Source organism: Giraffa tippelskirchi, chromosome 3 (assembly GCF_054371585.1).
Source record: "Giraffa tippelskirchi isolate mGirTip1 chromosome 3, T2T-mGirTip1v1.2.pri, whole genome shotgun sequence".
NCBI classification, from domain to species: Eukaryota; Metazoa; Chordata; class Mammalia; order Artiodactyla; family Giraffidae; genus Giraffa; species Giraffa tippelskirchi.
This window is the reverse complement of record NC_137277.1, coordinates 131,513,758-131,539,353: the sequence shown is the minus strand read 5'-3', so window position 1 is coordinate 131,539,353 and position 25,596 is coordinate 131,513,758. Positions and strand designations below refer to the sequence as shown.

General features: G+C 37.3%; 1 protein-coding gene and 1 pseudogene across 16 annotated transcripts in view; both read right to left on the bottom strand.

The window, feature by feature from the left end:
• Positions 1-25,596, bottom strand: part of PTPN4 (protein tyrosine phosphatase non-receptor type 4) — a 272,678-nt gene that overhangs the window by 50,728 nt on the left and 196,354 nt on the right. For 13 of the 16 annotated variants that reach the window (XR_014078556.1, XM_081575953.1, XM_081575955.1 and 10 more), the window contains 4 exons: positions 25,391-25,563; positions 15,600-15,668; positions 8,854-8,979; positions 6,997-7,155 (listed from right to left, as the gene is read on the bottom strand). Coding sequence is in view for 15 of the 16 variants with exons in the window: in XM_081575953.1 (XP_081432079.1) it covers positions 6,997-7,155; positions 8,854-8,979; positions 15,600-15,668; positions 25,391-25,563 (527 nt within the window). In the remaining variant the exon portion in view is untranslated. The remainder of the gene's footprint in view (positions 1-6,996; positions 7,156-8,853; positions 8,980-15,599; positions 15,669-25,390; positions 25,564-25,596) is intronic. The other 3 variants (XM_081575964.1, XM_081575965.1, XM_081575966.1) reach the window with 2 other exon arrangements.
• Positions 136-1,340, bottom strand: LOC145540805 (tumor susceptibility gene 101 protein pseudogene; annotated as a pseudogene).

Here is a 25,596-nt window from a genome sequence, read left to right as displayed (position 1 = left end):
ATTATTGATTCAAAATATTTTACACTCGAATGATAAACTGCAATAACTTATTTGGGGCATCTACTGATATAAGAGAAAGGAAGAGAAGAAAAGAATACTTTAGAAGAGTTCAATCGCCATCTGGTATCAGAGAAGTCAGTAGAGGTCACTGAGACCGGCAGTCTCTTGCTTTCTGCATTAGTGCCCTTAGCTGGAACTGTTTACGGGACAGAAGAAGTACATGCTTTAGGAAGACATCTAGGTCTATTACTCCCCACCTCAAAGCTTCTCCCAAGTAAAAAATAGTGTCTTCAATAGCATTTTCCTCTGCATATAGACTTAGGATCTGTTTGTATAGTGGGGCTGTGGGAATGATAACTTCATCAATATCATTGTTTTCAGATTGATTTTCCATTTTCTCCAGAACAGAACTGAGCTCTTCTTCTTTCTCAAAAGTTCTATGTTTTTATCAACCTCAGCTACTTCTTGATCTAAACAGGTAACCATCTCTTCGAGTTTCTGGTGACCTTTTTTCAGGTCTGCCTCTGTTCATTTCAAGGCATTGAGTTCTGCTTGGGCACGATCCATTTCCTCCTTCATCTGCCATCTCAGTCTGTCACTGACCGGTGAGATGAGAGAGGCTTGGAGAGTGTCCTCGCTGATTGTGCCATCCCTACTGGGACCAACAGTGGTCACAAGAGGCTGGAAAGGGTACTGGGAACTTGTTGTGGCAGGATACTGACCACCAGGTGGGTAAGGACAGCCTGGGTAACCACTGGGATTGGGAGGGTACCTGGATGGGTATGCAGAAATCCCACTTGGCATGCCTAGCATGTAGGAAGTATTTGGTGGCCCTGTTGCCTGGTATAGTGGATAGGATGCTGAAACAATAGGACGAGAGAAGACTGGAGGTTCATCTCCAAACACCACAATCATGAATTGAAACACCACAATCATGAATTGAATAAGCCCCAATAAGTCTGAGTGTGGGTGCTTCCATTCATGTAGATAAGGAAGATATATCTTCCCATTAGCATCCACATGCTTTCCTGTTTTAACAGTCATTGAACTAGTAGGGTTAACGAAACAGATAGGGGGATTATACGGATGTGTCCAGCAGCCACAGGCAGATTGGAATATTGTATGTATTACCTCTATAAGGCACAGGAATTGTTCCAGTAAGGTTCATTAGTTCCCTGGAACTGCCATCATTAAAAACATATGAATCCAATACAGGTTTGAGATCTTTGTATAAAGTAATAATGTTAGCAGTTTCACATACAGTTAGGTCTCTGTATTTGTACTTGGACACCATTTTCTTGAGTTGGCTCTCCAACCCGGCCATGGCGGCCGCCTCGCGACTCCGGTCCCTGCAGGCAGAGGGTCAGCCGCTCCGGGGCCGCCCCACACAACCACACACGGATGAGCCAGCCCACCCCTCCCCCACTCCCTCTAGCAATAGGAAGTTGGCCTCCACTGGAAGATGACTTTCATAGGTAAACTGTGTACTGTAATTTAAAATTATAATACATTTGAAATAATATCATGAAATAGGCCAGTTCTTTAAAAAGCTTCTATTTCTAGGCCAAAACAAAAACAAACAAAAACTGCCAAGGAAAACAGAATGAAGAGACATCACATACATACTCTAGAAGGACAACCAGGCAATATAGTGGAATGAAGCCCTACAAGGAATAACAGCTAGCATCTGAAAGAAGGGACCTGTAACTTAAAGGAAGACCAGCATCTACTATCAGGTAGTTTAGACTGGACTTGGGAAATACGAACCAAAATAAGAAGAGGGATCAGGGCTGTGGCTGGGGTCTTACAAGTAGAGGTAATCATTTGGCTTTAAGTATGGGAGCTGGGAAAAAAATTGATCATACAGACAGTATAGAAAATATAATCCCAAAGAGATTATTGTAATTACTCATAAAAGAGAAAAATGAACAGGATTATCCCTGAAAAGTGTAAATTAAAAAAAAAATGCTGCCAAAAGTTTAACCATACCAATACACCTTTCATACATATAAGTATAAAGTTTATTCTAATTTAAGAGTAGAAAACAAAAACCATACTCTTGGTAGACACAAACTTAACAGAAATGGTGGCTCCTTTTTTATTAAGGCTCTTATTTTCTAAGATACATACCAGAAGCTCTTGTCTCATTCAATTACAATCACTAGTGTCACCTGTCTTCCATTAGGCATTTACCCCTGTCATACTTCTGTGAGATACAGATAAAATTCTGGTTCAAAATTCAGGCTTCTTGATATTTTGGCTAATTTATAGTAACATTTAGAGTATTTCAAAGCAAACACCATTTCAGACTGATTACTGATTTATGCTCAAGACAATTAAAGTGTATAGAAACTCCCCAGGATATGATTGGTGGTGGTGGTGGTGATGGTTTAGTCACTAAGTCGTGCCCGACTCTTGTGACCCCATGAACTGTAGCCTGCCAGGCTCCTCTGTCCTTGGGATTGATTCTCCAGGCAAGAATACTGAAGTGGGCTGCCATTTCCTTCTCCACAGGATATGATTAACAGAAGAATACACTTGAAAATGTCAAATTATTTTATCAGTAGGCATCTATTCCAGAACCAAGGTCCCAGACCTGAGATTTCTGGTTTCAACCAAACTCCAAGTCTCCAACCTTCGCTTCCAAATGCAAGTCCTGGAAACTTTTTCCAGAGCTGGATGGCAGGTAACCATACTTCAGTGAAACAGCCCAGGGACCTGCACTTAGTCCTGCTCTCACAGGTACAGCATCTCACACGGTGAATCCTGAGGCCCCGCGGCTCAATACTCTTACATCAAACCTTCTTTGGTTCTTTCATTTCCTTGTCCTAGAGCAGTCGAGTATTTGCAGGCTAGACTGGATCAAGACTGACATGGGAGCTGGGTTACACTGAGCCTGCAGGCAAAGTGATCAGTGCCAGTAGTTCAGAGAAGCAGAGGGAAAGCAAAGCTTTGAGGACTAGTCAAAAGGAATTGAAGAGGTAGGACAAAGACACAGTGACTCATTAGACAAGACTGGAATGGGGCAGTCTAGGAGAGAATAGCTCAGGGAACTAGATTTAACATTTGAAGATTATGAAATCTGCAGTATCTGGTGATTAGGAACTGAATGATGAAGTTAAGAATTTGGGGAATTCCTCATTGTGTTCAACCGGATATCCATACTTCAGACATGCAGACAAACAAAGGGTTGATAATATACTTAAAAGCTGCTGGTATACACACACACACACCCCCAATTAAATGAAAGATGTATTTGTATTTATTACAGTTAACATATACTAAGTACATTTTCCTCTGCTGAACTACTAATAAGCATCTCATTAAATGTTCATAGCAGTCCTATGAGGTAGATATGATCGTCCTGCTTTTACAAACAAGGAAATTAAGGCTTACAGACATAAAACAACTCACTCAAGGTCACATAATTAGAAGTGGTGGAACCAAGTTTTAAACCCAGTCTGAATCCAGAGCTTGTGCTCTTAACACTAAGTTATAGTTGCACCTCAAAGAAAACAACTGCAAAAAGCAGGAGGAAAGTTATTTTAAATCAGGGGTTTCTTAACCTGTAGCACGCACACATGGTACACATACTTTATGGGCTTCTCAGGTGGTGCTAGTGGTAAAAAACCCGCCTGCCAGAGACTGGGGTTGGATCCCTGAGTTGGGAAGATCCCTTAGAGAAGGCCATGGCAACCCACTCCAGTATTCTTGTCTGGAGAACCCCATGGACACAGGAGCCTGACAGTCTACAGTCCATGGAGCCACAAAGAGTTGGACATGACTGAAGCAACTTAACATGCATGCAAACCTGTAGCAGTGTACTCTTCTTCAAATGAAATGCTGCTCAGAAGCCAGTTTTTAAGATAGACAAAAACTAAGCAACCCTCCTATCTACTAGTATCTGAGGCTTCAACAGACCTTATCAGAGCAAATGCTGAGCATGACTATTTTCTTTCATTCCATTTTGCTTATAAATGGTAGTATCTTAAATTCTACCAGAAACTGTTTATATTTAAAATGAACAGAATACAAGATCAGGGCTCTAACAACATCCATATTTACTTTAATTGATAACATATTCCTAATGCAAAAGGTTTTTGATATATCCGAAACCAAGAACTTGCCTAAAATGATCCACGGTGGGGGCTGGATGGGAACAAGGACTTGAAACACATACTGTTCACATTTTACCCACATAAAAAAATTTATGGACAAATTACCACCCGTCTTAACTTTTGGATGTTAAGAAAAAAGGAGAGACAGGAATGTGACTCTACAAGTGTTCCAATGCCCAATTTTCAATAATTTGCTTATCTTAAACTCTGACATTTTGGAAAATGTTATGTGAAGAGCAAAAGATGAAAATGTTATACTTAAGTGCACTTTGCTGTTACAGGCATATTGTAACACAGCAGCAGAAGAGTTATTAAAATTGTCAATCAAGCCAAGTGGGTAAAAACTTTTCTGACTTATTTCAGTCAAGTCAGTTTTAAATTTCCTCATGAATGCTTCAACAACAGCAGTGATTTGATTTGCTTACTCTGCAGTCAAAACAGTTCTCTACTGTAGCCTGTAGCAATCTGTAATAAAAAAAAAATTTATCCATCTCCCATTCACATGCTCTGCCAATTATTTTTTAGAAATAATTGAACCTCCATGTTACATATTGGTATTGTGGTGTGAATTTATTTTTTAAAAATCTGTTAGGTACTTTAAAAGTAGTTTAGGGCTAATGCTTATCTTAGAAAAATTAAGAACTAAAAACAGTCTGATTTTCTGTGGAACATTTAAAGAAAGGAAGGAAATGGTAGGATGTAGTTTCAATCACCCCTGCCTATAAATGGTAACTTTATTCTAAGCAATAAAACAGCCTCCTATTTGTTTCCACAATAAACACACCTGTGAGTTAATATCATTTTCTCCTGTGAAGCGGGTAAGCTCACCCAGTGACCCAAGTCAGGACTCACCATAACTCCCATGAACTCATTCAAAAACCAGGGAACTGGTGAGCTAGCTCAACATCTATTTCCATGCACTACACTAAGATGTTCTGTGCTTAATCCAACATATTGCTTGAGCTCTTTTCACATTTGACCAATGTAAAACTAAAATCTATGGAGTCCACGCTGAAAAATATTTCCTCTAAATGGAAAAAAAAATATCAACAAAGCCTTGTCCAAGATACAAAGTTCTACAGACTGGCTCAGGTAAGAAAATCTGAAAAATTTAGTTCTGTAATTTGGAACAAATGCTTTAAGTGTGGCTTTTTCTCTTCTATAAAGTGGGGTTATATATCTTTTCTATTTTATTGAGTTCTCTTGAGTAGAATAGTGAGATAATTTATGAAAAAGCTGACTGTAAGCTACTAATGTTAGTTACTATTATTAGTTTACCATTATGCTGTCTTTTCAGAACCCTCTCATTAAATTGGCTGAACTTCAGACTCAGTACTATAGATTCAAAACTGAATACAAACACATAGGCTTCATAAATACACATCCAAAGAGAAAGCCCCAAACATCTGAAATTCTTGTGGACTGGGCAGAGGAAGCAAACACTCTGCATGGTTCCAGCCTATACCAAACCTGCTTTTCCATTTCAGGTCAGGAAAAGATAACAAAGGTACTCTGAAGAGGGTAAGTGATTTGGGGGATTTGTGAATCTATACAATTCACAAAAGGAAATACTCAACTGTATGTGTATGCAGATGTGTATGTGTCTCCATGAAAACGGCCCTTCAAAAACCAGACTGAGATAATGTGGTCAGGCCCCAGGAGTGACACTGATCTGTCTATAATGAGATGGGCTTTGTCCTTCCTCTATGTGGTCAGCTTTCATGTGCTGAAAGCATGTCATTCTAAAATTTAATCAGTTGGCATTTCAATCACATCCTTAATTATTGTACACTTCTTAAAGTTTCAGAAGTAGAAAATACATGCTTATTATTTAAAATGAAACAAAAAGGTTAGAGTTATGATTTTTAAAGTGATAAAACATTATAAATTTCCACCAATCTTAACTCTCGTCCATCCACAGTGCACAGAGGGCACACTCCATGGTGTGCAGTGTGTATCTTTCTATTCCTCCATCCTTTACAAAGTACATACACAGTCAAAATCTTTTATGCAGATACACATTAGCCAGACTAACCATCCAGTGGTCTTGACAGCTTGGCCACCTTCCCTGCTGGCCACACACTGAGGACAGCAGTGGCTCCTCTGGACCAGGCAGGCTTTCCTGGAGCACAACACTACACCTGCTCTCCATCTTTCCATCATTTAGACCCACCCTTTCTTTAACCCTGTTCACTTTCACTATATTTTAAACCTCTTTTTCCTTCTCAACAATTAATGAATCTTATCTATTATCTTATAAAGTATCTTTTCCCTAATTTGTGCACTGTTTTTACTTCCATATGAATTAACTGCATTATATGAACCAATAAATCAGGAAACTGCCTATTAATATGAGGTAAGCATGTTAGCATTAAACTGACATATTGAGTTATGAAGTTTAATTTACGCAGTTTGTAATGAGATAGAAATGAATTTTAGAAATGGTACATGCATGCTTTCTACAACTTCCTGTCGGTGTGATATTTTCCCTTGCTACTTAATTTCCCCCAATACTGCCTATTTATCCTTATGGCTCCTTTCCTGAAAAATATTAAGAAAATTCTTAAGAAAAATTAAGAAAATTCTACCTTTCATCACCTTACTGCTGGACCACAGTGATACATTAAACTACAGAAATATGTAACGGTATGAACTAAAGTTCAAGAATATACGGAGTCAAAAAAAATAATAACAGTGATTCTGTGAAGTGAGGGGCCACCAAGACCTTCACATAAGCACATTTACAAATATATGAATTTTTAAAACATTGTACAAATAAAATCTTGTATCAAATACCATAATTCCCCAGATTATTTCAAATGAAACAATTTGGGGCATTATTATTTATAAAAAGGAAGCTAAATGAAAAAAGCCTTACGGTGATGATTCCAAAACAATGCTATTAGCTTGTGTGGAAGATGGAGAGTGATGATTCCCGAAGGCCTCGCTTGGGGAAGTGTGGACCATGTGGCCCACCAGATGACCCACTGAAGATGGCCGCAACCGGGTTCCCTCTTGAGTGAATGCAGAATTTCGACTATGAGAAGGGGAAGAGAAACTGAGTGAAAATGTGCTTTACCTCAGTATTTTCAAGTTTCTTAATTATATGATTGCATTAGAAAGTGGGTATGTGTTTTTAAGACTAACCACATTTTACTAAGCTGAGTCTCTGACAAAGACAGTATGGGGTAAACAGAAAGAACACAGAATAGGAAGTCAAAGATCTGAGCTATAGTTAGCAATCTGCCATGGGGATTTTACCTATTTCAATTATCTATTATCTATGCCAACCTTAATGTTTCTAGGTTTTAGTCACTACAGATTTGCATCTTAAGCACCATTTACAAAATAAAAGGAATAAATAATTCACAAATATCTTTTGATACTTGGTCTGAACTCTTTTTTAATCCTTTAATAAATTCTTTCATTTATAAATGGGGCTTTCTATAATTTCTAAGAATAGAGATACTGAACACAATATTTACATCCTCATAAGAGACACAGTCACTTTAAAATTTAGGAAAAAAATTTTTTTGTCAGACCATACCTAAAATTGTTTTATTACCAGAAAGTTTGACCAGAGTTAGTGACAATAAATTAATTAATTAATTATAGAAAACACAAGAAATCTGGTTTAAATTTCTTGTGTTTTCTACAATTTTCTGTAATTGTTTAGAGGGGTACTGGAGACAAGAAAAGCTGGCTGGAAAAGAGACCAGGTTAGGGATCTTCTTCAAGCAAGTTGATTAGCCTTTGAATTTATATGCAGTCTATTGTAAGAAAGATAACTTAGCAAGATACTAAGAAACTTTTGAGTCTATTTTATTTCTAGTAGTAAGGAAAACAACATGCTGTGAACCAAATGGTTTATGAACATACTTTACATCCACTACAGTAGAAATTTACTCTTAAACTGACACTCATCAGCAAAACAACTTTTAGGATTTAGTGCACATTTATTGAACATTAATGTGCATAAACTATGTCCAAAGGAACTTCTTTAAATATTATATTCCGTGCCAAACTTCAAATATTTTTTGGGTTAACAAGAACAGTCAACATTCAACTGACACTCAACCGTCAACTGACAGTCATTTTGTTATCATTATCTTAATCACATACATACAACACATCTGTTAACTTTATAAAATTAAGATAACATCTTTGGCCAGAACACGTGTATTATTATTACTCCCTACACCCAAGCATCAAGCTTTTGTGAGAAATGCTAGGATGAAACATATTCACAGTAACCGTTGAATATCTGTGCTCCTCAGCAGAGCTATGGCTGCACCTGTGGGAACTGAGGCTGAAGACCGCTGTTTCCTAGAACACAGACAGTCGCAACCCAGAAGCAGGGTAGGAGCTTAAGTAACAAAATCACAGCACCTAGCACATTCAAGTAATATGTGGTCCCCTAGAAACCATGCTGGAGACATACATGGAAAAGAATTATGTCATCAACAACTATACCCCCAGATTTTAAGTCTACTAAGAGATCTTGATTTATTGGTCAGTGACCTGATGATGAAAGTCAGCTTTGTAGTTAGGTGAGCATGTTTATTTTCTGCTCTGCTTACACAGGGAGTTCCAAGATAAGAGAAAATAATGCCCTGGAGCAATGAAAATCATACCTGAACGAACAATTTAAAATTTATATATTATGATGTTAAGCCCCTGGAAACATACAGCCAAATATTTAAAACCTAGCAAAACGTACCCCTGATGTACTTACTGGTTAGGCGTTCCTGGTGGAGATCGTGATGGAAGGCTCTGTGTTTCTAACCTGTCATCAGATAGTGAATTTCTGCTGACTACTTCCCAATCCATTAATTTCCGTGCCAAGGGCTTACTTGGGGATCTGGAGTAACAATTTAAATAATATGTAAAAATGTTTATTTTTAAACCCCAAACTATATACCAAACCTTAGAAATCATCTTGATAGATCATAGTCTAGATGAGTAAACATAATGCTTTTACTTGTAAGAAATCAATGCATTTGGAGGCTATTTACCAAACAATTTCTTACAACAGTAAATCAGCTTTATATGAAGAAAGAAGGCTAAGAAAAAGAAGGAAAGAGAATAAGGAAGAGGAGAAAAAAGAGAACAAAGCAAGGACGGTAAAGAAAAAAACAACGGAACAGCTGGTTAGCAAGTTTTCCCAGATGCTTTCAGTATTATAGGCATTGTCTGTCTCTTTTCCACAGTTTCTGTGACTCTTATCTTGGGATGTTTTAATTTCTAACGTATCATTTCCTGGGTGTCCTTAAACTGAAACCCTGATCCTCTGCTTTAGTGAGGATAAGACAAAAACGCTGTGTATATTTTATTTAAATTTTCCCCTTTTAAATACAGTAGGCCAGTGGATTTTTTTCTTCTTTAGGAAACATTTAGAAAGTTAACTATTTTGTCTCATGGTGGGGCTGCTTCTGCTGCTGCTAAGTCGCTTCTGTCATGTCCGACTCTGTGCGACCCCATAGACAGCAGCCCACCAGGCTCTCCCGTCCCTGGGATTCTCCAGACAAGAACACTGGAGTGGGTTGCCATTTCCTTCTCCAACACAGGAAAGTGAAAGTGAAGTCGCTCAGTCGTGTCCGACTCTTCGCAACCCCATAGACTGCAGCCTACCAGGCTCCTCCGTCCACGGGATTTTCCAGGCAAGAGTACTGGAGTGGGGTGCCATTGCCATCTCCATATGGTCAGTTACTACAGTGATAAAGAGACTAAGTGATCTTTGCAGCGAACAAAAACCCTTAGAATTTTAGGTAAATTAACAATTGAAGTCATTTGTTATACAAATTCAAAAAGTGGCCAAAGTTTATGAAACATACATGATATCTATTTAAATGCCTAGCTTTTTGACATGCAGAGTCATATGAAGATTAATGCAATGAAGTAAATTACATAAAAACACATACTATATCATCTTCTAAACTCAGGTAGTTTTATATTTCAGTAATAAATTCACTGAAGCACACAGACCAGATTTAAAAAGCATGGTAATACTGACCAAGAGTACCCAAGAAAATTTACATACACAGTAGAAAGTATTAAAATAATGAGTGGGGACCATCAATCCTAGCTTTGACCTTCCTTAGACAAACCACTTAGGCTTCTACATCTAAATACCTAAATTTACTTGTAAAATATATACTCCTAAGGTCCTTCCCTACCTTCTGAAATGACCTATGAGTATGTAAATTTTCAGTGCAATGTTTGTTTATTAATTTTACTAAATCACAAATAACTTTACTTCTGAATTCAAACCACACAAATGCTCTATCAGTTCATGTACTCATGGCCAAAATATTTTTACATTGGCCAATGACATTGCTTTTTTTCTTTTTTTTAAATTGAAATATAGTTGACTGACATCTCCTTAAGAACACTGAAAGTTTTCTAAAAGAGAAGTAATGTTATCAATCAAAAAAAAAATCATTGACTCAGATTTTACTTTTCATAAGTGATTTTGAAGTAATTTAAACATAAACACTTCCCATTATCATGAGTTTAAATTACAGGATTTTCTGATTTGAAAATAACTCAGTATACTATTTAGCCTGCCTCATCATTCACAAAAAAGTATATAATCTCATGTATTAGATTTTTTTAAATTGAAATAAAGATTACAATAAATAGTATTTATAGCTTTTCTATTAATGCTAATTCTTAATGTAATAAATAGATTACTCACATGTTAGATTATTAAATGTAAACTGTTTAAGTGAGCTCACTAACAACAATCAGAGATCACCTATTTTCGTTTTCTAAAAGAGGGAAAGAGTTATTTGAAGGAGGAAAAAAAAATCTAGTTATACTTACCGAATGTAAAGCATCAGAACACTTCACTGCTGTTAATAAACTAAACATGGATGGAAACGCTTTGCATTTAAAACTAAATTTCAAGGTATTTTATTTTATTAACAGTTTTAACCTCAGAGACCCACCCACTCAAGCTTGCTGTCTATGTTTCCTGTTGAGTGTGGAAATTTCAGAGAAAAAAATACCACACGTCATCAGTGTTTGCAATGTGGTAAATTTATTTTCTGACCATGGCATCTTATTTTTCTGTTGCATGGGTACATTTTTTTCTTTTTTTTCTTAGATATTACATGACCACTGAAAAAGTCTGGAAGCAATTCAAAGAACTGATGTATCAGAAAAATAAAATAAATTAATATTTATTATTGCTTAAAAAGCAACCTTAAGGAGAAACCTTTTCTATTTATACTGCCAACCGAAATCCCAAGGAGTGAGCAAGCATTCTAGAATTCTCTAATACTCTAACAGAATAATTAAATAATTGCTAAAAACCACCAGGGTATTTTGACAGATATGCATCAGATTACCATAATCCCAGAAAAGCTTAGTCTTTCAGAGCTAGTAGGATCATTAAAAAAGTATTAATAAAAACCTCATCCTAGTGATGACTTATTATTTCAAAGAGGATTCATACAATTCCAGCACAACAAAAGAAACATGACACTGCTTTGGGGCCCGTCATATTGGAATTTAGCTCTATTAGTCACTGTATAATACATACTTGTTTTATAAGATAACCGATTAAAACAATTTCACACTTTAATTATGTATATATAAAATGAAGAACTATCTGACCAGTGATCATATTACCAAGTGAAGTAAGTCAGACAGAGAAAGGTAAGTATCACACAATACCCCTTATCACGTGGAATCTTAAAAAGATGATAAAAATGAACTCATTTACAAAACAGAAACAGACTCACAGACTTAGAGAACAAACATGGTTATCAATGGGGAAAGCTGAGGGGCAGGGATAGACTGGGAGTTTGCAACTGACATGTACACACTGCTATATTTAAAATAGATAACAACAAAGGCTTACTATATTGCACAAGGAGTTCTGTTTAACATTCTGTAATAACTAAAATGGAAAAAGAATTTGAAAAAGAATAAATATGTATATGTGTAACTGAATCACTTTGTTGTCCACCTGAAACTAACACAACATTGTTAATCAACTATACTACAATACAAAATAAAAATTTTTTAAAAACTTTAAATAAAATTGAAAAAATAAAATAAAACGTATTGGGAACCACTCTGGGAAAAAAAAGAACGAAGATGCAGGTGTAACTATCTGTGTATTTCTTAAAATCTGATATGCTCAAAATATTAAAGCATTAACACATACAAATAAAGGAAGTCACCTGCATGTGATATTAACATATAATACATCTATGATTTGGTATTCATATTAGAATATCATATTACAATAGAACCAGTTATGAAATCATGTTCAGTGTTTTTATAAATATCAAGCAGTAAAATATTTAACCTTCTTGTTAGGAAAAGAATAAAAAAGTATAAGTATTTTGTTATGGTGCGGTTTTAACAGAGAAGAATCAGAAAAGTATTTATTTTGATTTTAACAAGTCTGAAAGGAGTGTTGCAAAAAAGTTACAGTACTAAGAACTAGAACAAACACCTACATTCTAAGTTAAAGCAAAATTGATAGGAAGTAAATTATTTTTTTCTCAAGAGCAATTTCAAGGAAAATTATTTCAAATTAACATTTTGCTGTTCATTTTACCTTTATACAGGTCCTTAGTATTTTCTAACTGGAAACAAGGGTATCTATGACTGTAGAAAGGAGGAATTTGAATAATTTCAGTAGGCATATCTATTAGGGTAGACAACTTAAGTGTTCTTCCTTTCTTTTTTTCTCCTTTCTGAATAACCAAGCCACTAATATGACACTAAGATTTATATTTAATAGAGAAATAGACAATATTTCCATCAATAAATCTAAAAATAAAGCCAAAATATACCAATTTCAAAACTTCTTTGAACAAATGCCAAAATGAATTATATTATTCCAATTCAAGTTAAACTTATCACAGCAAAATGCTATAGCCCTGTCCAGCTAAATCTTCCCTATATCAAGGCATTTTTCACCAACAATTTTCCAGTTGGGTAGATTATTCATAGACAAATCAGGATGAAGGTAAATCAGGAAAGAAGAAAAAAAAATTAAGTAAGTTTTATTATTCGAACACACAAAAATCATGTTTCAATGATTTTTTTTGTTTGTTTCAAATGTCCTTACTCAAAGGCGCTTGTAATATTATTTTTTATTTATTTTTACAAGCATTCCAGGAATAGTGCTAGCACAGCCTCAGATTAAGTAATGACTCTTGACTCTGCAGGCAGATAAGTGGCAGAACAAGGGAAGAATCTTAGAGTTAAAGCTACAGATTAGGATAAAAGGACTTAACTGTTTAAGATTTACTGACATAAATGATTGCAGATTTTTCAACATTGAAGAAAATTCCTATGATATGCTGACAGAAAAACAAGCAAGAAAAAGCATGAAACAATTTTTAAAACAAATATACATATATATAGAAACATCTCAGTGAGCATATATATGGTAAAATTTTAAACTGTAAACATTGTTTTGGGGTCAAATTTTTTCTTTACATTATTTGACATTGTTGGAACTTTAAAAAAAAAGAACTATCATTTATATGAGTAGAAAAAAATAAAGCAATTTATACTTTTAGAGGAAAGAAAAAAGAAACAAAAACTTTTTACTCTAGAAACACAAAGCAGGGAGGTTTTTGATTAAAGACTAAGAAGAAAATTAAAATCAACAACAAAATTGCCTAATTCTCATTTATTAAAACTCTCAGGCCTCCACTGGCAGCAGACTCTCAGCACAGGAAATCTTTAAAGAGCTGTGGCTACTATGGTGAATAAGACAGAGGAACTGCCATCCTCCTAGAGCTGACATCCTAGTGCAGGAGACAGACAATAAATAGGATCATCGTCCACATCTGTGGCAGGGAAGGAATCAAACATTCACCTGTCTGATGCAGAACAGGAAAAACTACTGCAAAGAGGTTACAAGTGTGGTTAGAACCTAGGATACCTGGTTAGAATCTTGTCTGCATCCCTCACTATCTACATAACAATCTCAAGTATGTTATTCAAACTTAGTTTTCTCTTAGTTTGTAATAGATTTATTACAGTAATTCATTGAGTATGGAAACTGTGAGTTAACATACAAAAACTGACCGGCACAGATAAGTACAAAATAAGTATTAGCGATTATGAGATTACCTGATCACTCTCTTTCCATTCACACCCCATACAGTGATCCTACCCCAGCAGCCAGGATAATCTTCCACCCTCCCCTATATTTTTATTTGGAACATTTCAAACATAAACAAAGTAGACCAAAGAGTTTGATAAACCCCATGTACTCGGGACCCAGGTTTAGCAATCATCATCATGAGAATCTTGTTTTGCCTTTCCCACCAATTATTCTGAAGCAAATCCTAGAAACCATATGATATTTGGAAATATTTCAGTTTATCACTCGAAAGCATGAGAATGCTACCATATTTTTTTAAAATGTAGGTCAGTTTACATCCCTCCCATGCTCTCAGTCCCTATGACTCCTACTTACACTCCTAAGTCCTTACCATTCCCAGCACAGGGCCACAGAGACTCCAGCTGCAGCCTGCCACTCTGACCATCTCCTTGACTATGGCCTTGCACGCTCTGGCCCATTATGGGCTCCAGCTTCACAGCCTTCCCTGCCACAGTCCTTTACCTACCATAGGTCTCTGTTGCACCAATTAGAGTTTAAACTCCATTAGACTCACAATGTCTGTCTTGTTCTTCACTGTATTTCCAGGGCCTGAAATAATGTTCAGCACGGTAGGTCTTCAATTTAATATTTGCTGCCACCAATCTGGTCATTCTCCCTCATCAGCTCTAATTATGTAATCATCTACTGGATAATACTGTTGGATTACTGCTCAGACATCTCAAACTAGACCTGTGCAGTTTAACTTTTCTATTACTATCCGTTTTCTCCTAACCCCTGTCCAGTTTGCATCACTCCAACCTGGTAGTCTTTTCCAGATACTATCTCTCACATACCTCCACCAACTGGTCAAGGATTTGTGCTAGCTCTACCCACAAAGTAAGTTCCTCAAATTTGTTCCCAATTAACCATTTCATTGCCAATGTTTTAGTTCAGGCCTTGGATTACTGCCTAATTGGTCTCTGGGTATCCAGTCTTTACTTCCAATTCATTTTCTGTCCTTGCTCATAAAACTATTTTCTAAACCACAAATCTGACCATGTCATCTCACTTTTAAAAACAAAATCGGTTATTTATAGATCTTAAAAAATGAAGATAACAAAATAGTACCCAAATAAAAAGCAACTTAACAATATGATTTAAAGAAAGATGGTAATGGGCTGGATAACACATAAAATGAGTTATTATGTTTTTCAAAAATGTTAACAAAAGGGAAAAAAAAACTTCCAATAAAATGTACCATTTTTTCCTCAACATAATTTATTGTTTAACTAAAGACAGGATCATGTGATAACTCTGTGATCATATACGGGAAAAGAGTTTTTAGTAATTTTAACCTTGCTTTGAAAACAACTCAAGACACTGAATTAGACGTGACTCACCTTGCAAACACTCTGTCTTTATTTGCCTTTTCTTTGCCATACTGAACTGACTGAACTTCAGTTCTCCCACTGAAATATATAAATATATACAATAAGAAAATGTTAAAGAGAACTATAAGATAAAATGACAACATACAACATGATGAGATTACAATTACATGAGATGATATTTCTAGTGGAGAAAATAGAGCAGAGGGTAAAAAAAGAATGGACTATATTCCACTTCAATCTGGATGGATGAAACTTAATTACAGTTTTTCCACTAATGAACAAGGACTTGTTCCGAAGACACTGTCTGGAAGTTAGTGTGAAAGAAGTAATTTTGTGTGAGAGGAAACCCCCTCTGCTATCCCCTGGAAAGGCACTCCCTCTAGACTCAGAAATAGGCTGCTCTGTCCCGGCTCACATAAGCCCTGCCCTCACTGCCCACGTCTGTGGTTTGGCTAGTGTCTTTACTATGACTGAAGTGACTTAGCACAGCACAGCAGAGCACAATCAAGGGCCTGATACATGCGGAGATCTTGAAGAACTAACTGCTCTTTCCCTGGGAAGCTTTTCTTCCTAATCTACTGATAATGATCATAGATATATCCTCAAATCTCTTCATATCCAGATATAGGCAACTCCAGATATTTTTATAAGAGAAGGAACAAAGGACAGAATGTGGTTGGGAGTTGGGTACTGTCTTGGAGCTGATCCGTCTCCAAGCACACCATTTATGTATGAGAAGTGAGATTCCTCTATGGTACTCCAATGAGTTCAGAGAAAATTGATTAATTAAAAACTTGGTTCCCAGAGAACCCGTTACCTGACACATAACATAACTGAGTGAATGAACATAAATGTCTAGAATACTAAATAAAAAACCATTTATATAGATAGAAATTTAATATATACAAAAGCAGCCAAATACAGATTTCCAAAGCTAAGCAATTTTAAGATCATCTTCTACGGACAAATATAGATAAATGTGAACAGAATGGCATGTTTGTTGAAGTTTTAATGGAAAAGTCAGAAAAATTATCATGATTTTAAAATTTAGATAAGTTCATGTTTCTTGAGAAAATATATTTCCTCTAAGAAGGATAAACTATACTTGCAACTGTGAACAAGGTAACAGATTTAGGTTCACCATTGCTTTGTATTTCCACACCAGAACAAGCACTACAATGCCCTGAATATTTTGGAACAGAGATAATAAGGTTATGTGTATGAGGAAGTTGGTAGAGGAAGTACTAAATCCTCTGATATCCAAATTCTATCCCTCAGTCTTTATAATATTTCAACGTTTTAAGTATGACAATAGTTCTAGTATTCCTGTGTACGTGCTACGTCCTAAGTCGCAACTGTAGCCCGCCAGGTTCCTCTGTCCATGGCATTCTCCAGGCAAAAATTCTGGAGTGGGTTGCCCATGCCCTCCTCCAGGGGATCTTCTGACCCAGAGATCGAACCTGCATCTCCTGTGACTCCTGCATTGCAGGCAAATTCTTTACCACTGAGCCACCGGGGAGGCCCCCCTAGTATTCCTAACCACTGCTTGTTATGAGGGAGGAAAAAAAGCATTTATCTAATATGTATCCATTAGACATAGGACTGTGTCCAGACAAACATTTGTCCTGCGGCCATTCCTATATCATTTACAATACTATTAATCATTTCGGTGATTAAAAATATTTTGGGTACGTCTTTTAAAGTTCTTAAGGACTATAAACATACAACCGGAGAAGGCAATGGCACCCCACTCCAGTACTCTTGCCTGGAAAATCCCATGGATGGAGGAGCCTGGTAGGCTACAGTCCACGGGGTCGCTAAGAGTCGGACACGACTGAGCAACTTCACTTTCACTTTTCCCTTTCATGCACTGGAGAAGGAAATGGCAACCCACTCCGGTATTCTTGCCTGGAGAATCCCAGGGACGGTGGAGCCTGGTGACTGCCGTCTATGGGGTCGCACGGAGTCGGACACGACTGAAGTGACTTAGCAACAACAACTTTTATAACTATAGACATACATGGTTTACTTATACACTCATTTAACTCCATGTTAACTGAGCTGCCAGAGGCCTCAATCCTGTCCTTCTCTGCTCAGCTCTGCAGGAGGCTGGAGGCTCCTCTGCAAGCTGGCTTTCTGTTAGGTTCTGCTTTTTTCTGGTTGGAGGCCAGAAAGTAGAGCAAGTCAGAAGCTGGGGACTGTCAAATGATGGAGCTGCTGTGATAGAACACACAAAGAAACAGAATCCTGTGGATGGCACCATCCCCAAACAAAGCGGCACCTCCCTGGCAGGTCCAGAACCGACCCACAGTGCTCAACAGTGTAGCAGCAGGTCTAGATTTGTGGGCTCTATAGCCCATGAGTGACACAAGCTTCTAATCCTTAAGCATTACCCATTCTTCTTGTTTGCTTCTCCAAAAGCCCCCTTCCCTTTTGGATTTTTCAGTCTTTCTAACACCTATGTAACCAATTGCCACAATTAAGTTGCCTTTATTTGAAAAATCAAAAAGGCTTTCTATTTTCCTGACTGATATGCTACTTTTCTGGTGAAGAGGATTCAAATGGGACACCACTACTCAAAAGGCTGAATTAACAAATCGAATTTTATAATAAAAAAAATATAATGATTAAATTAAAATATGAGGGAGAAATTGTTTATATATCACCCATAATATTCTATATGGGTTTAGTATAATTAGGACAAAGTGCAAAACTATACCATAATCTAAGAACAATAACTTCTGACAGTAAGATATTTGTCTTTAGAACAATGAGAAAATACCAGCTGGTGAAAGAATACAGGCTTATTTTAAGTGATGCAAGCAATATATAAAAGCACAACAAAAAAGTAAACCGATTTAGCCACAGCCATACCCCTAAGAAATAATCCCCATTATGAGTAGGCAAAAATCATTCTGAAACTCTGTACATACAAAGGAAAGGCTATAAATATGGACATAATTCTATTACAATGTCACTATGCTATTTATGTCACAACAAAAATATTAAATGGATTTCCTTTGAATTAAAGGAAAGAAAAATGCTACCATTCATTATTTTTTTAAAAAAAAAAGGAAAAGGAGAATAAAAAGGCCAGGGAAAACCTTTAAAACTTAGCATATTAACATTTAATTGTTAATATGCATTCTCATAGCTCACTAGTCCCTGCTACCTCTTGCTTTCTTAGTTATATTATTGCTTGTACTTTGTCAAAGTTTACAACATATATATTTTTTTATTTTTGGGGGGGTTGCACTGGGTCTCCACTCCAGTACTCTTGCCTGGAAAATCCCATGGGTGGAGGAGCCTGGTAGGCTGCAGACCCATGGGGTCGCTAGGAGTCGGACACGACTGAGCGACTTCACTTTCACTTTTCCCTTTCATGCACTGGAGAAGGAAATGGCAACCCACTTCAGTATTCTTGCCTGGAGAATCCCAGGGACGGCGGAGCCTGGTGGGCTGCCGTCTATGGGGTCGCACAGAGTCGGGCACGACTGAAGCGACTTAGCAGCACTGGGTCTTTGTTGCTGCACACGGGCTTTCTCTAGCTTCAGTGAGCACAGGCTCCTCAGTATTGAGGTGTCTCTCGTAGTGAGGCACAGGCTCTAGGCACATGCACTTACAGCATGGGGCCTCAGTAGCTGCAGCTTGTGGGCTCTGGAGCAAGGGTTCAGTAGCTCTGGTGCTTGGACTTTACTTGTCTGCAGCATGTAGAATCTTCCTGGACCAGAAATAGAACCTGTGACTTCTGCATTGGCAGGTGGATTCTTATCCACTGTACCACCAAGGAAGTTCATAATATTTTAATACTATTCTATAGTTTTAATTTTCATAGTTGTTAAGGATTGGTTCCATTTTTAAAGATTTTAATCTTTATTCTTACTTAGCTCATCAAGATTATTCTTGAGTCATTTTGATTTCTCTTGGATGGCTTAAACTTACCATTAAAAAAGGTTTTGTTTTTTTTTTTTCAAAATGAGGTCAGAGGTGTTATATTCCCTGAGGTTTTGTATATGTGATAATGCCTATCTACTGGCCTTTGTTCTGAATGGGAACCTGGTTAAGTGTAATATTTTCTGCTTACTTTTTTCCTCTAAGACTTGGTAGATAAAGGGTGGCCCATAAGCTACATATAAACTTGAAGAAGGTTTTATTTAGCATTTACAGTGTTTAAAAATATTTAATCTAAAGTGATAAACTTCTAACAAGACTAGTAAGGGATAATGACAAATTATCAACAAGAATGAGAGAAATGACAGTAGTAGATTCTAGAGATATTGAAAATATAATAGAGGAATATTGCAACTTTCATGCCAAAATATTAAGGAACTTAGACAAAATAACCTCCTTGAAAAAACATGAACTGTCAAAGCTCACCTAGGAAGAAAGAGAAAACCTGAACTGCTTCATTTGTGTTAAAGAATCTAAATGTGCTGTTCAAAAGCCTCCTGTAAATCACACTTCTGCATTAGAAGAACAGAACTGGAAAATTCTATCAAATATTTAAAGGGAAATAATGTTACTGCAGAGACTCTTTTAGAAGACTGAAAATGAAGGAATACTTCCCAACTCATTCAATGATGCCAAAATTACCCTGACACCAAATCTGTAACAATATTACAAGAAAACTGAAGAGAAATATCCTTCATGGACATAGATGCAAACATTCTAAACTAAATTCAAGCAAACTGAATAAAATAATATATACAAAGGATAACAGTTCATAACTAAGTGGGGTTTCTTTCAGAAATGTAGGGTTACTTTACCACTTGAAAAATCAATCAATATAATTTAGCAAATAAACAAAAAGAAAGCCCATATGATCATTGTAATAGATGCAGAAAAAACATTTGACAAAAATTAACATCCAATTCTAATAAAAACTTACCACAAATGAAAAATAGAGGAACTTCCCTAACGTGCCTGATATACAGCATCTGTGAAAGCCCGAAACCAACAGCACACTTAAGAATGAAAGACTGAGTGTCCCCCACTAAGATAAAGAACAAGACACGATATCTGCTCTCACCACTTCTACTCAACACTATACTGGAGCAATCAGTCAAGAAAAAGAAATAAAAAAGATCATCACTGCCCTGGTGGTCCAATGGTTAAGAATCCACCTGCCAATGCAGGGGACACCTATTCGATCACTGGTCCAGAAAGATCCCACATCCTGTGGAACAATTAAGACGGTGTGCCAAATTACTGAGCCTACATTCTAGAACCCACAAGTCACAACTACTGAGCCCATGTGCCACAACTACTGAAGCTTACTTGCCCTAGAGCCTGAACTCTGCAATAAGAGAAGCCCAAACACAACCAGAGAAAGCCTGCACGCAGCAATAAAGACCCAGCACAGCCTAAAATAAAACAAATAATTTGAAAAAAGATCAAAATAGAAAGGAAGAATTAAAACCGTCTTTATCCTCCAGGAAGAAAATCTGCTGGAAAGAGTTTTAAAAGCTCCTCGAAGACACAAGGTAAAGCAAAATTTAAGAAAATGTAAGATCAACATAAAAAAAATTGCATTTCTAACTGATGAACAACCTGAAATTAAAACATAGTAAGACTATTTCTAATAGCACCAACAACATGAAATAATTAAGGATACATTTGGCAAAGATGTGAAAAACTTGTACACTGAAAACTACAAACAGAGGAATAAGATTTAAATAAAAAGATACCATGTTTCATGAATCAGAAAACTCAATACCATGTCTATTCTCTGGAAACTGATCCATAGTTTCAGCACAATTCCAATTAGAATTCCAGAAGTGTTTTTTGTAGAAATTGATCAGCTAATTCTAAAATTCAGTTGGAAATGCAATGGACCTAGAACATTCAAACAACTTTTAAACAGAACAAAGTTAGAAGACAAATACTATTGGATTTAAGAATCTGTTTATTTAAGACCCGTTTATTCTCTAGTTTTGCCAATATGGAGACACCCTCCTAGAAAAAGGCATTAAATCCTTCCATTCATTTGAACACCCTGTGCTGAAAACACTGTGTTTCAAGGTTTTAACTATAAGACTCACGTTCTCAGCACTAATTCTTAAGCCTCATCTAGATTTCTCCCCATGGGTCTGGGGGAGATGATCCAAACACAGCGAAGAATACCTTAGGATTGTAGGCTCGGCTGGCCGAGAAGATTTTGCAGCTCCCTGACCACCTGGCTGGAGGATTTCAGGATTAGGACCCCAAATGGGCTGTGGCCACCAGAGGTGGAACACCACTGTCTTGGGCGCACCTGCCTGCCACCAACACGAATGGCACCCCAACTCCTCTTGTCCTCTTCACTACATCTGCTGTGACCTGGAGTTTCTGGATTCCAGGCAGTCTCTGGTTACACTTCTGTAAACACACCTGCTGCCTCAGCCCTGCTGATCCGCACCAAGGGGGGAAAGGCACACAGAACTGTTTTTCAACAGCATCATTCCACACAAAATTACTTTCCTAAGCCTGAAGGTTCTTTTTCACTGGAGGACATTCCCAAGGCTGTGACTTTCTCCGACTCTGCGGCAACCCTGTGAGAAGACTGGATGTGCATGTCCAGTGCTGGGTGAGTCAGGCAAGCCCCCCTGGCTCCACGCTAGTGCACTCTCCTGAGAAGCTGAGGACGGGACCCTGGACTCCGCAGCAGGACCCCCATCTTGGGTGGGAAACTCAGGACCTCAGAGCGGTTCTGTCCTGAGGTGAGTCCTGGAGTGACAAGAGCCACATGTGCAGGGCTACTCCACTGAGCAGCCGCACAGGACTGAGCTGGACCCACAGATGGGTCATTGATGGCTGACCATTCTTGCCTATCTTCACTGGCTAAGAGTTACTGTCCTTCCTTTCCTGCCCATCACTGTACCTGTTGCTGGCACACACAAGGCAACCTCATGTTCTGGGACCAGCCAAGAACTGAGACCCTAGCAGAAGGCCCCTAGTTCACAGTACATAAACTCCCCATTGAACGATTGTTACCTCATGGTGTTCTTGATGCTTCAGAACTGGAATGGGAGGGAGAGCACGGCAGTGCGCATGCCCCTCACCCCACCCCTGCCACACTCTGAGGGGCACCAGAACCTCGCCTCACTCGGCCCCCCAAACACAGACGACTTCTGTGCCCACCTGTCCTGTGGGCCCCGGGTGCACCTCCAGCCACTGGCACCCAGGACAGAGGTGCAGGTGCAGGGCTCAGTGTGCAGCAAGCTCTGAGGCCACACAGACCTGCCATGGTCCCCAACATCCCCTCTGCTGAGAAAGCTGGACAAAGATCTACCATTAAAAAAAAGTCCAGAAATATGTCCACACAGATATGGACTATACTGATTTTCAGCAAAGGTGCAAAGGCAATGCTATGGAGAAAGAGTAACCTTTTCAACAAAAAAATGCTGGAACAACTGGATATCCATATACAAAAAGATAAACTTCAATCCATACTTCACACCATATACAAAAATTACTTTCAAATGGATCACAGACCTAAATATAATAGTTAAAACTATAAAAGTCAGAAGAAAACAGAGGAATTAATCTCTCCAACTGTGGGTTAGGCAAAGATTTCTTAAATATGATGAAAGAAAGATCTATAAAAGAAAAAAATTGGTAAAGTGAACTTATCAAACTTTTGTGCTTTTCAGAAAACCAGCCACATGAAAAGATATCAGGAGGCAGTGGTTTGAATGTGGTGGAAATGGAGCTCTCAAACACTGCTGGCAGGTGCATAAAATGATACAAGTTCTTTGGAAAACGACCAGCAGTTTCTTAGAAAGTTAAACACACATCTACTACATGATCTGGTCATTCCACTCCTAGGGAACTTAAAGCAAATGTCCATACACATCCTTCCACACTAATGTCCACAGCAGCTTTATTCCTAAGAGTCCAAGCCTGAAAGCAATCCAAATGGAGAAACAGTCTGCCTGATACCCACAATTAAGTGAATGGATAAACAAATTGTGCTACACCTACATATGGAATACTACCCTACAATAAAAAGAAATGAACTATCAATCCAGGCAACAAAATGGATCAATTTCAGAATAATTATGCTGAGAAAAAGAGTATATAACATAAACACAGAATATTTAAAATGTGTGCTTCAATTTATATAAAATCCTAGAAAATGCAAACCAATATTTAGGTATAGAAAACACACCAGAGGCTACATAGAGACAAAGAGAGGTGGGAGAAAGGGTGTTTCAGGAGAGTATGAGGAAAATTCCAGAGTGGAATTGTGGTGTGGGTTCATGGATGTATATACATTATATATTCCAATCAAAAAATTTTAAACTTCAAATATGGTAGCTTATTGCATGTCAATTATATCTTAACAAAGTTGTTTTAAAAATGTAAAATCTGCCAGGACTAGGTCCATATTCTCCCAGGGGCAAGAGCAGCCTGAATGGCAAGTGTTGCTCCCGTGCAAACCAATATTTTCTTCTTAAACTATATAGTTCTTGAGCTCATTTTTCAAAAAGAACTATTTAATTTACTGTTTAGCACTTTAACTTTCATGATGAGAAATCTGCATCCTTCTTTTTTGTTTTGTTTTGTTTGGCTGCACCACGTGGCATGCGGCATCTTAGTTCCTCGACAAGGAATCGAATCTGCGCCTCCTGAAGTGGAAGCACAGAGCCTTAACCACTGGACCACCAGGGAAGTCCATTGAGCTTATTTTTTTTAAATTAATATCTGCGTAAAAATTTCATCCTATTTCAGGGATTATTTTCTTCCAAAGTGGTTTCCTTAACCATCTTTTGTATCTATAGTCATCACAATTAGATTTTGTTTTCTATGGTACAGTTAGGGTAAATTACTTATTTTTCTTTCTTCATCTGAGTGTGGTTTAAATTATGGTTAAAGACTGGTTACTATGGTCTATTAATTTTTTTATTGCCTAAATGAAGTGGTGTGTGTATATTTATTGTGTATATCATATTTTCAAGAAGAGAGGGAATAAAAAATTCTGCAAAAGTGTAGTTCTTGTATAATAAGCCTGGTGGTCTTCAGGTTAGGGATGCGGTTTTTTGAGGGAACGCCGTTATGGTCTGCACTGCTCTCTCATGGGGATCTCATCTGTCCCTGCTAAGATTTAGCACCAATAGATAAGACTGATTTTTCCTTGACTGTCACAACTGTTGTCATACTCACTATCTAAATCTAATTACCTTTAAATTTACAAGTACAAATACCTTACTTTTCCCAATACTGCTTTTAGGATGGTGACAGGGAAGTCAATCATAACATCAAGCCACTTAAGAATCTTCTGTGCCTTTTTTTGTGATTACAATTTCCTTAATTCTAGTTAAGTGCTGATAATGAGTTTTGGGGCTATTTTTACTACTTATTTGGAGGACGATGTATTTTTGATGGTATATCCTGTACTACGCTACATGCTGTGTTTTGTTTTTTCTGATTACAAATAGGGCAATTATAAATGTTTGAGGTTTATAATATAAAACTTTTCTGGGCCACACCTGAATATTTTCCTCATGAAAAGGTTTTCTTGTAAATAGTTAACAAAGATACAATGGAAACTATAACATGAGTAGGTTGTAAATAATATGGTTGATTTTCTTTAGAAAATAATGACCTGGAATTGTCAGTGGAACAGGTTTCTTAAGTCTGTTTACATGTTGAGAACCTACAGAACTTTTTTGCTGATATAAATAAAGGAGGCCACATTTCACAGAGATTTTGACTCAGTTGGCATGTATGAGTAACAGATTCTCTGGTTCAATAAACTAGACCTTTATTAAGGGGAGGAAAAATCAACAGTAAAGAATCAAAGCATAAGCAATACTTACCAGTACCGGAATTTTGAACCTAATGTAAAATAATGTGCAAAAAAATTCTTTTGAGGTGGAAGTGGTCTGTCCAAACGGAAGAATGTGTGATGTTCTACACACGCTTTCCACAAGTTCTTACATGCTCTGTAATTCACCATGTTAAATCCCAGTAATGTTTCTCTAGATTCATGCTGTAATAAATGACAAAAGGCAGAGAATATCAT